General features: G+C 32.7%; 2 protein-coding genes across 3 annotated transcripts; both read right to left on the reverse strand.

Moving 5' to 3' along the window:
• Positions 1–363: 363 nt before the first annotated feature.
• On the reverse strand, positions 364–2,866 carry LOC114194594 (pentatricopeptide repeat-containing protein At4g32430, mitochondrial). Its single transcript, XM_028084928.1, has 2 exons — positions 2,570–2,866; positions 364–2,031 (listed from the first exon to the last, which is right to left on the reverse strand). Exons 1-2 carry the CDS (start codon positions 2,589–2,591, stop codon positions 560–562), a joined length of 1,494 nt encoding a protein of 497 aa, XP_027940729.1. The 5' UTR covers positions 2,592–2,866; the 3' UTR covers positions 364–559.
• Positions 2,867–6,303: 3,437 nt separating this feature from the next.
• On the reverse strand, positions 6,304–9,500 carry LOC114193278. 2 transcript variants are annotated; one of them, XM_028083008.1, is made up of 5 exons: positions 9,226–9,500; positions 8,044–8,217; positions 7,515–7,803; positions 7,220–7,329; positions 6,304–6,641 (listed from the first exon to the last, which is right to left on the reverse strand). In XM_028083008.1, exons 1-5 carry the CDS (start codon positions 9,466–9,468, stop codon positions 6,630–6,632), a joined length of 828 nt encoding a protein of 275 aa, XP_027938809.1. In that variant the 5' UTR covers positions 9,469–9,500; the 3' UTR covers positions 6,304–6,629. The 2 variants fall into 2 exon arrangements, with proteins under 2 accessions (XP_027938809.1, XP_027938807.1); XM_028083006.1 differs by having other exon boundaries at positions 6,304–7,121; positions 9,226–9,498.
• Between the last annotated feature and the right edge of the window lie 1,707 nt (positions 9,501–11,207).

Below are 11,207 nucleotides of genomic sequence, written 5' to 3' on the forward strand. Positions count from 1 at the left end.
CAAACAATATTCATAAGTAAATATTCATAATTAAATTCATAATAGATATCATTCTTACATGTATTTCAATGTTAGAATTCAAATTCAAATTACATAATTAAAATATCTATCTTCAAGTCATTACAAAAGATGAACCTTTCAAAGTTAAAACTAAAATGTAATATATATAAAAAGAAATTTTGGTACATATCAAGTTTCATATTAAAGGCAATAACAAAAATTCCTATATTTTCTAAGACACATTTGGACATACATATATACATATATGAAAGGCCATAACATAAATCCCTAATTTTTCTGAATTCCCTGAATAAAATAACAGAGTATAGGTTAGAACATACCCTATGATGCATTTATAAAAAGAAATGTTTAATATATTTTTCTCGATGCTTTTCTTTTTGCAAGAAAATTAGTTAATGCAAAAGCAACAAAACCAAACTTGGAAAGTTACAGGGCATACTTCTTTAACATAATGTAACCTGAAAAAAAAAAGAATGAGTAAGATCAAGTTAGAAGTACAGAGCTCAGTAATATAATTCCTCATTTATTTTATGATTTGTTACTCATGACACCACTCTCCTTCCCTCTCTCTGCTCTCTTTCAAAAAATTCATTTGCAATCCCAGAAACTCTGCCATTTTACAAATATTCTCATACTCTGGATGTGACTTATCCCCTGAGGAGAAACTATGCAAATATAAAGAATCAACATCAGAAACATCCACCCAACTAAATCCCACTTCCTTCTTTACTCCCCTCCCTCTCATCTTTTTTCGCACTTCAGCAACTTTCTCCCACTTCCCTTTCTCAGCATACATGTTTGCCATTAACACATATGGACCTGAACTTGCAGGATCCATCTCTACCAAAGTAGCAACAACTTTCTCGGCCATCTTCAGATTCCCATGTATTCTACAAGATCCAAGCAAACTTTGCAACACAGACAATCCAGGCCCTCCTGGAATCTGGTGCATCAACTTTTTTGCCTCGTCTAGTCGTCCAACACGGCCCAACATGTCCACCATAATAGAATAATGTTCAGAGGTGGGCTCAATTGAATGTTTCTTCACCATACACTCAAATACTCTATGGCCTACATCAACCATGCCCTTTCTACAGCAAGCGGCCAAAACAGAAAGAAAAGTGATGGAGTCAGGACTGATTCCTTCCCTCTCCATCTCTGTGTACAAACTCATCACAGCCTCAAAGTCTCCATGGCGAGCATAGGCAGATATTATTGCTGTCCAAGCATACTGGGTTCGTTCAAGCGTCTCATCAAACACTCTTTGAGACTCAATAATGTGTCCACGCTTGCCATACATGTCAAGTAGAGCCCCTGAAACAGTTGGGTCGGTGTTTAAACCAAGTTTGAGCAAGTAAGAATGACAACGTTGCCCATGTTTCAATGATATATCTTCAGCAGCAGCAATTGCATTTAACACACTACTAAATGTATACTGGCTGGGTGTTATCTCCTTTATAGCAGACAAAAATGTACAAAAAGCTTCTTTGTACAAGCCATTTTGAGCATACCCTGAAATCAATGCATTCCACGATACTGTTTCACGACAATTAAGCTCCTCAAAAATCTTCTTTGATTCTTGAATGCACTCAAATTTGGCATACATGGTAATAAGGCTATTGGAGACAGTTTGTTCTGACAAAAAGCAGCTTTTTATGCATAACCCATGAATCATTAGACCTTCTGTCACTAAATTCCTGACTGTTACAGAATGTATTAGTCCTATAAACGTAACATCATTTGGATATACTCCATCAATTCTCATTGCATTAAAGAGAGACATTGCATCTTCTTCATCAATAGAAATCATTGTCGTCCAAGACACTACATTCCGATTACTAATGCTCTCGAAAACAACTTTGGCATCATTAGGGACCTCACATTTAGAATAAGTTGACATCAAAACATTGCAAATTGACACATGTGTTCCATATCCAACTTTCTGGGCCAAACCATGTATTTGCCTCCCGAGCTTTAAGTTTTTCATGTGACCACAAGCTGAAACCGCACCTGTAAGTGAAATATGGTCAATTAATATATGGTTACTTAACATGTTGACAAACAATAAAACTGCTTCCAACCCATAACATTCCCCTTCTTGAGCATACCCTGAAATCATTGCATTCCACGAAACCAAATCTCTTTTGGGCATTTCATCAAACACTCTCCTAGCCTCATCTAACATTACCCCCCTTGAATACATTGTTACAAGCGCATTCCCAACAAAAACTTCACAACCAAATCCACACTTAACCACAAGAGAATGCAATTGCCACCCAAATAAAAACCCATAATCACCCCAACAAAATGAAAGAGCAGTAGTATATGTCACCTGATCAAAAACTATCCCACGAAAATGCATAGAACGTGCAAAATGCAAAGCATCCAAACTCTCCTCAAACCCAGAAAGCACAGTATTCCAAGACACTATGTCAGGATGACTCAAATTCTCAAATACAAGCAAAGCCTTCCAGAAATTCCCAGATTTGCAGTACATTTTCATGAGAGAATTAGACACGGAAACAAGTGAAACAAACCCACTACTCACCAGGAGTCCGTGGATTTGACATCCGAGTTTCACCTCTCCTTTACATGCCTTGAGGGACAAGCCAAGGGTGACCTCGTCAACATTTTGAAGAGAATGCAACCGAAACTGGTCTGTAAATGCAGCAAGAGCTTGAAAGGGAAGGTGGTTGTGCAAATGGTTGAGCATGGAACAGTTAACCGAGGCAGCATTTGGTTGGTGAATAAGGTCGAACAGGTGGTGTTCATGTTTGAGTGCATGGAAGAATTTGAAGCCATGCTTGAATGATAATTGTGAGGGCACTTTGTGGAGCATTTTGAGAGGGTATGGCATTACTATAAACACAAAAACTTGAAACTGGTTAAGGTTATCAGATGCTGGCACAACACTGTTACTTCACAGAAACAAACGAGTTTGAGTAACCACTTGCACACACCGCTAAAAAGTTCTGCAATAAAACACATTTACACACGAGAATTCAAATGTTAGTTACAGCCCCATTTAATACAAAAAAACCAGTAGAATCGAGAACCAGGATGTAGTTTCCATCTTTCCTTCTATTTCCAACAGAATAAAACATAACCAAATATTCCACCCAAACAACCAAAATGGAAAACAGAGCACACAACACACAGACCATTCATTATTTTTAATTTCAAAACACAATACCCCAAATCCAGCATTCCAATCCCACTAAATTCGAGCATTCCAGTTTCTGCTCCCTTAGAACCCCAACAAAGGGCACATCAAACAGTTTATTAGGACAATCTTTGTGAACTAGCCTTGGTAGAGTTTCATTCTCCTTTACCCCATGATTCATTTGTGAACCAGCATCCCCACTACCATGGTCATGAACAATTAATACAGTTCCATTCCATTACACTCACAAGCAGCCTCAGTATTCTCTGAATTATGTGTTCCCTTTAGAAAAGTTTTATTTGAATCATTAGAATATAATCATAAAACCCTTCCATCGATTGTTATTTGACTTGGGAAGCTAATCACAAATAACAGGAACTGACACAATGGTTATAATCTCTAGAATCATTATGCTAACTTGAAATCAGGGGAAATGTTGATTAAATAAGACCTGGAACCCACACTGCATAAACAGCACAACAATAACACCAAAACCCTAACCACATAACGAAACAATAACCTTGCTGCATCATGGCGTCGCCTAACTCGCCGGAGATGCTGATGAATCCCCGGGCCACAACTGCGCCGAGCGAAGGCGGGGTCTGCAGAAGGAAACCCTCACCCCAGAGCAAAGTGAAGGAAGTTCCCCTAAATGCTAAACCCTAGCTACCATATGCAGATGGGGCCATTCGTGGTGGAGAGTGGAGTGAATAACTTGAAGAAGGAAACCAATAGAATGGATTGAAAAGGGGCGCCAAAGACCGAATGTTTTTGGGTGAGTTTAGTACAAATTAGGTTATTCATGATAATCACCAAACTTCTAATTATTATAAGTTTTAATTACTTATAAATTTAAATATTTCTGATTGAGTTTTTATTAATTTTTTTAGTTTTTGAATTTTTTATATTTTTTAATAAAAAAAATTACTATTTAGTTTTTTAAATTATTTACATAATGTGATTGTTAAATTGTCTCATCATCTTGTTGATTTGTTTCACGTCGAGAAATGTATATCTTGTTTTCTTATATTTATATGTTAAGAAATATGATATTTTATAATTAAGACACTCACAAATTTAATGAAAAACTTTTAGCATTAATGGGCATGAGATTAAGATGAACATACTTCTACGTAAAGAATACAATGTTCAAAACAACGTCCTTCGTCCTTTTACATTCACTTCTTAACATAATGTCCCTTAAGTGAAGTAGAGAGAAATGAAAAACACATGGAATCAACTTTAAAACGTAATAACTAATCTCTATCGTCACCAGATTTCATTCGTGATGAGAACTAAGTTTTGTCTTCCATTGAAATCCAATTTCAACCATGAATTGAGGCTAGGCATGCAATTCCCTTAAACGAATCAAAGATAAATGTTTAACACAAGAAATAGACTTTAAAACACAATAATAAATCAACTTTCTCACCTAGGTTCAGTCGCGATAGATAACCTAGGATCATGTTCTTCGATTCAGTTCCAACTTCAATGAGGACTTCAGATACGCAAGAAATTTGAGGCAAATGAAAAAATTTTGAGGGCACACGAGAAATCTTAGATTCCGAGCACACTGGTTAGGGTGTGCAAGCAAACTTCTGTGTGTAGCGATGAAGATTTATGATTGAGCCTGACGACTTTAGTCTACACCACAAATTTGCAGCTCAAACCACACGATCTACGCGATCTTCAACTCATGGCACGAGATATTCAACTTAGGACACGCGAAAATGTTGGGGAAAATTGACTGCAAAGATGTTTATGGCTGCGAGAGTTTACTAAAGAAGTCTTTTCTATGCAATTAAAAAAACATGTTTTAATATTATTTTGCCTTTTAAAATTTTATGGGGATTAGTAGGTAATATCAATAGGTAAGAAATAAAATATTTACCTACTGACGTAAATACGATTACATACGGATAAAATCCTTCAAAATTCTTTCCCGGTTAAACACGTTAAATTTATATACAGACACTACTACCTATAAATCATGTGCGCTGAAATAATACACTGATACACACTGAAAAATATCGATAAGTAAATCTGTAAGTAAGTCACAAATTACATAAAAAATATAAGGATTATAATCCGTGTGTGATTATAATTATCAGTAAATACTAACGAATTTCTTGTAGTGACGGTGAAATTGTCGCAAACCTAATTAAGGATTTTGCAAAGAAGGAAATGAAAAAAAATAACTGATGAGTGAGGCTTTGCTTTGACGAAAATTGAATTTCAGAATAGTACCGAACTTGGTTTTAGATAATTTGATTCACATATGATCTGATTTTATATCTTTGTTTTTACTTTAACTATAATTTAATATTATTTTATTCTTTAAATTAAATAGTTATTTTTATATAATAAAAAACAGGAAATACGATAACTTCAAAATTAGTGAACTTGATAACAAAAATCAATTAATAGTTTAGATGTGATAAAAGATCGACAGGGTATAACAATAAATTATAGTAGTATTAATGAATTAGGATTATTAACCTTTTTTTCTTGATCAAAATTCATTTTGTAACTCATTTCACAATAATAAATTATGCATAAACAGCATAATTAACTTTGTAAATGTATTCATGTGTTTTATATAAACAAAATACGTGCAAATTTAGATTTTTACGTCAAATTCATTGAAATTTGAGACAGGTAATTAAACTAGAATTTCTTTGTGCAATTTATTAATTCGAATCAATAAATAGGATATTTATTAGCCCTATCTCTTTAATGTTGTACATCGATTAATTTTTGCCATAATCCCTTGTCACGTTTAATTTTTTTTTTCTGCCCTTCATTTCTCAGTTCAAATATCTTACATGTTCATTGTTGTTTTTAGTATACGTTAATGATATTTTTCTCAGTAGATTAATAGTCATAAACATCAGACATGTTTCGCAATTAAAAAATCATAACAAGGTAAAACTTTTCTTGGAAAAGGAAATATTGTAATCTAACCTTTTATTATTGTATTATAATTATTTTTACCGGAACAAATTACTAGTGATGTGTATCTAAACTTAGAGATAGTAATAAAAATAAAAATGATAACAAGTTTTTAGTCGATGGATAAAAAAAGAAGGAAAAATACTGAAATTAGTTTGGGTCAGAAATTCACAAAAGTTTTTTCATGTATGTACAGACTTCATAAAGAGAAGCCAAAAATCAAATGCCCCCACAGATTTTTATGTCAGACACCAACAACTCTACAAAACCCCAAGCATGGGTATTCATAAACAAGTATTAATTTTATATTAAATTTCTGGGTACAATATTATAGCATGTGCAATTTCCTCAGAGAATCTTTTTGTTTCATAGGAATCGATCATAGTAGTAATAATTCCCTGGTAACTCCGATGCTAAGTAAGAACATGTCATCCATAAAAGTTACAGCAAATCACATTTCTGATAACCCCTCGAATTTTAAGTGACTAAAGTATTATTTTGCCCCCTGAAAATTTTGAGACCAGTCACGTTAGTCCTAAAAAAAAAACCAAAATCACATTGGAAAAAAAAATTATAAGAACACCTTTTTGTTATCACACTGGTCTACTGTTAGTTAAAATTCCTTGAAAACTACAAAATTATGAACAAGACTCTGTTGAACAAGAGACCAACAAAATTTTGCAGTTTTTTTATGAATTTTAAATAACAAAAAAGGGTGTAATCAAAAGTATTTATCAAAAAGTGTGTTGATAACATGTTAATGTTTGAAAAAGGGAAGTCAATCAATTTTAATCATCAATTAGAATTGATCGACATTTTTAAATTTTAGGGATTAAAATAGTTTTTTTTTTTTTCATAGTTGAGACTAACGTGACCAACTCTAAATCTTGCAGAAACAAAACTGAGTTTCACTCTATTTTAATCAAGCACAAACAAAATCCTTGGTAAAATCTCCACCAGAAGAAGATTTTCGGTTAGGAACCATCTGAAAAAGCAATTTGAAATGGTCATAACTCTGCTCCACGCACATGAAATTCTGAGATCCCAGGCAAAAAATAGTTATAATATAAAATTATATATTACCTGATCATTGTCTTTTGCATCAGTTAAAGATCTCTGTCGTTTCCCTTTGCATTTTTTATTCTGCTTTTTGCCTTTCACTTCATCATCAACAAAGTTCTGGCCTGACATCTCTGCAAGGAACAGATAGACAAACTAAAATGCTTCAATAAATGGAATAACACTTGGAATCCATAAAATTAGAACTCAACAAAAAATAAATAAAAACACATCAATGTGGGTTACGCTAAGCTTTCTCAGACAGTAAAACCAAATTTGAGGATGATATTTTGGAAGGAGAAGAAGATTGTGGGGTCACCTGTGTCACTAGAAAGCATATCCTTATGGCAGACACGAGATTCACACAAATGAAGATGTCCTGAACCAGAGGGAGTTCCTTTCCTTTGCCCTAAATCAACAACTTTGCTTGAAGTACTCACACTTTCTTGAAGGGATGGAGCAACTGTGCTTCTCTGTTTGCTTGAAGATCGATAGTGCTGAATCCATGGATTTTCCGCCAAATCATGACACTGGTTACTCCTACTCGTTTGCGGATTCACTCTCTCAAAATTGATTTTTTGCCAACACCCACCACGAAGCACCTTGAACTGTTACAGTTCAAAAGAAAAAAAACAACAACAACTTAGTCTTACAAACTGAGTTTTCAATTCCAAATTGATATACATGGTAAGCTAATGGATGTTTGATTTTATCATAACAAACTCAGAAATGGTGTCTATGTTAATTACTGATTGACAAATCTTTGAATTTACATATTTATAGTGATGACATTCATGAGAACAACCAAATCCATCTCAAGTGAGTGTAGAAGAAATTGAAAAGGAAACCTGGCCAGAAGTGGTAGCAGGGTCACCGGAAGTTCCTTTGAGGGAAAAGGAAGCTTTCATTTGCTTAGAATCATATAACTGATTAACAAAAGATGCTTCTATGGACTTGATATACATGCTGTGTTTCTCATCTGTCCATTCTGCAGCCATTGTGGGTTCTATCTCTCTAATGCCCTGATACATATACATATTAAACCACAAAATCATGTTAATGGAATACATAGTGTAAGACTAATTTGCAAATTAAAAAAAATTCAAACAAAAAATGTTTGGTTGAAAGGAAAGGAAAACAAAACAAAGTTCTCTACATTTAGTGTTTTAATTGTTTTTGAAGAGAATGAGATTTTTAAATTTATAAAATAAAGAAAAGGCTTTCGCTAGTTAAAACATAAAAAATAAACTTATTACATCGTTTAATTTTTGGTAAAGTCATACAAACTTTGTGTTAGAACATATTTGTTAATTTAATTCAGAAAAAAAAATTATATTATATGTAGTTAGTTGTTTATAATTTCACAAATATTAAAATGTTAAGCGCACTTATTTATTCAAGATTTCAGACAGGGTTACTTAAGATCAAAGTTCGTCAATTCATTTTCTATTTAGTTTTCATCTTTTGAAAATACCCAATTAATTAATTAAATTCATAAAGTAAACATAACATGAAACCAATGAAACCAAGCTCTTGTTTAATCATACATTAAATACACAACAAACTTTATATTGATATTTATTTATGAATAAGAGTTGCGTAATGCAAGTTGAAACCCAAACTTCACTTAATCACAACCACTTAAATTTCAGGGAAAACAATACTTTTACCAATAGCCAATACCTCCAAAGTCTCCGATTTAATATCTGAAAGACTTTAAATCATTAATGGATTTAAATAAAGACGATTACGAAATCTCCACCATTTAAATGTTACTCGTAAAAGGAAAAGAAAAAAGAAAAAGTTATTACCGAATATATATCAGAATATTCTTCATTGCAGATCAAACAAGCAAAGCATGAACAGATTTTCTTTTTTCAAAAAAAAAAAAAGTTATAGCATCCTTCATCCCATCCATAACCCTAGAGAATATTGCAAGAGTTTCTCAGGAGAAAAGAAGAAGAAGAAGAAGAAGAAGCAAAGCCGTGTAAATTAAGAAACTAAAAAAGGAAGAATAAAAGTTGAGGTACCTGAATCGGGTTGTTAATGGAGTTGAGGAAGGTGGATGAAGTTGTTGGAGCTTCTTCTGGCGTTGTGGTTACTCTGAAATTGTTCTTCATCTTATATGAATATTTGTGTGTGATATTTTCGTTTGCAATGGGAATTAGAAGGTGAAGGAATGAATGAATAAGAGGAGAGAAAGGGGCGGTGATGGTGAACAAAAAGGGAATACAGTTGTCTGCGCTTTTACACGTGTCATGGGGCCAGTCCATCGCCACGTCACCGTCAGGCTACATTAGCATGGAAGATATTTTCGTCTCTCAATCCAAAATATCTGTTATTTTCCTTCCTCACATTGTTTATCTTATAAACAAAATTCATATTAATTCTTTAAATATGAATGTGTCACTCACATCAACCACAGTTCTATTATTTTGTTGCACTTAAAAATCTACCACCCCCTTCCCCTTCCTATTCTATTCCTTCCACCATCTTAGATATTTTATTCCTGCGCTTCTACTTTTGGAAACTTGATTTATAAGAAATCTGATATTATCTTCTCCTCTTCATTTTGGATTAAGAAATTCAAGGTTTTGTAGATAATCATTTGCATGAGTCATGTGCTTTTGTTTGACTTTTTCGTTTTTTTATTTTTTATTTTTACATTTTTAATTTATAAATAAAATAATAAAATCTACTCTTTTCTTGGAGTGGGGGTAGGGTTGGGATGGGATGACGTATAATTTTATCTTAAGTCAAATTATTTAAAATTGATATATGAGAGAAATAATTAGGAAAAAAAATTATATCATATTAAAAAATGAGTAACGACAGAGGAGATATCTGTGGGCCGTATAGAAAACAACGGAGCCATAGGACTCATCCCATTCGTTACTGGTAGCTGAAAACCAAGAATGAATAAATGAACAAAATTATCAAACAAAGATCACGAGATATGAAATGGGTCCGTAGGTGAAGGAACACATGATGATATGAAGCATCGTGCTGCAACATCGGGATCCATTTTATGCCTGGACCATGATGCTCTTCCCGTTCAGTTTAAGCCTTTGGTTGGATCTGTTTCGAGATATACATGATTATGTTTTTTCAGAAATGTCTTTTTCGAGAACAATATACCTTCTTTTACTAAAGAAAAGAAATGTCGGATTTTGATAAAAAAAGATCTACCATTTGTTAATAATATTTTTTTTAAAAGGTATATACATACAAAAATATCTTATATCCTGTTACATTATCTTTAAGATATTTGTACTGTACCTGCATAAAACAATTAAAATTATATCTCACTGTCGTATATACCCTAAAAAACTAAAACACTTCCTTGTTATAATTATTTACAAGGAAATGGATATAATGACAACAATCTCTTTTAATTTAAAATAATATAAAAAAATATTGATGAGAATGAAAAGTCAATTTAATTTTATGATAACTTCAACGTTTTCATGTACAAAAAGTTTATGTATCTATTCATGGCTTGTAGGAATGAAAATAATGTAAAAATAGCACTCTCAAACATCAACAATATCAAGAAATTAATAAAACAAAGAAAATATGAGAATATTTTAGGTTTAACTTTCCAATCACTTTAATAAGAATAACTTTCCAAAATACTTCTGTCAACAATAAAAACTTTCACAAAGTAAAAAAGAAAACGTTCACAAAGTTCTAATATACCCTATATTAGAGAATAGCTACTTAATAATATTATTAATAATATTGGAGCATGGCTACTGATTAATATTATTAAGAACATATTAGTCACCTGAAACAGTCAATATATGAATTCAATCCCTCAACTTTCTAAAAAATAATTTTCTAACTTTTAAGTTACTGAAGTAAGTTTTACCAATTATATTTAATCCAGAAACCAAATATTACGATTTAAGGACATATTTAGGGCAAGAAATTAATTTAGCACTTTAAAATTTAGAATTTTAGTTAAAAGAAATATAACTTTAAAAATTTGTGAGGGTGAAATCAAATGTTT

Source organism: Vigna unguiculata, chromosome 8 (genome assembly GCF_004118075.2).
Source record: "Vigna unguiculata cultivar IT97K-499-35 chromosome 8, ASM411807v1, whole genome shotgun sequence".
Classification (NCBI taxonomy): Eukaryota; Viridiplantae; Streptophyta; class Magnoliopsida; order Fabales; family Fabaceae; genus Vigna; species Vigna unguiculata.

Excerpts from the sequence above, each read along its gene's own strand:
- LOC114194594 (XM_028084928.1), bottom strand. The coding sequence starts at position 2,591 with ATGTCAAATCCACGGACTCCTG. Across the intron at positions 2,032-2,569 it reads GTCAAATCCACGGACTCCTG|GTGCGGTTTCAGCTTGTGGT; the intron begins GTGAGTAGTGGG and ends TTTCACTTACAG.
- LOC114193278 (XM_028083006.1), bottom strand. The coding sequence starts at position 9,468 with ATGGACTGGCCCCATGACACGTGTAAAAGCGCAGACAACTGTATTCCC. Across the intron at positions 8,218-9,225 it reads CCATTAACAACCCGATTCAG|GGCATTAGAGAGATAGAACC; the intron begins GTACCTCAACTT and ends TATATGTATCAG. Across the intron at positions 7,804-8,043 it reads CTGCTACCACTTCTGGCCAG|TTCAAGGTGCTTCGTGGTGG; the intron begins GTTTCCTTTTCA and ends GAACTGTAACAG.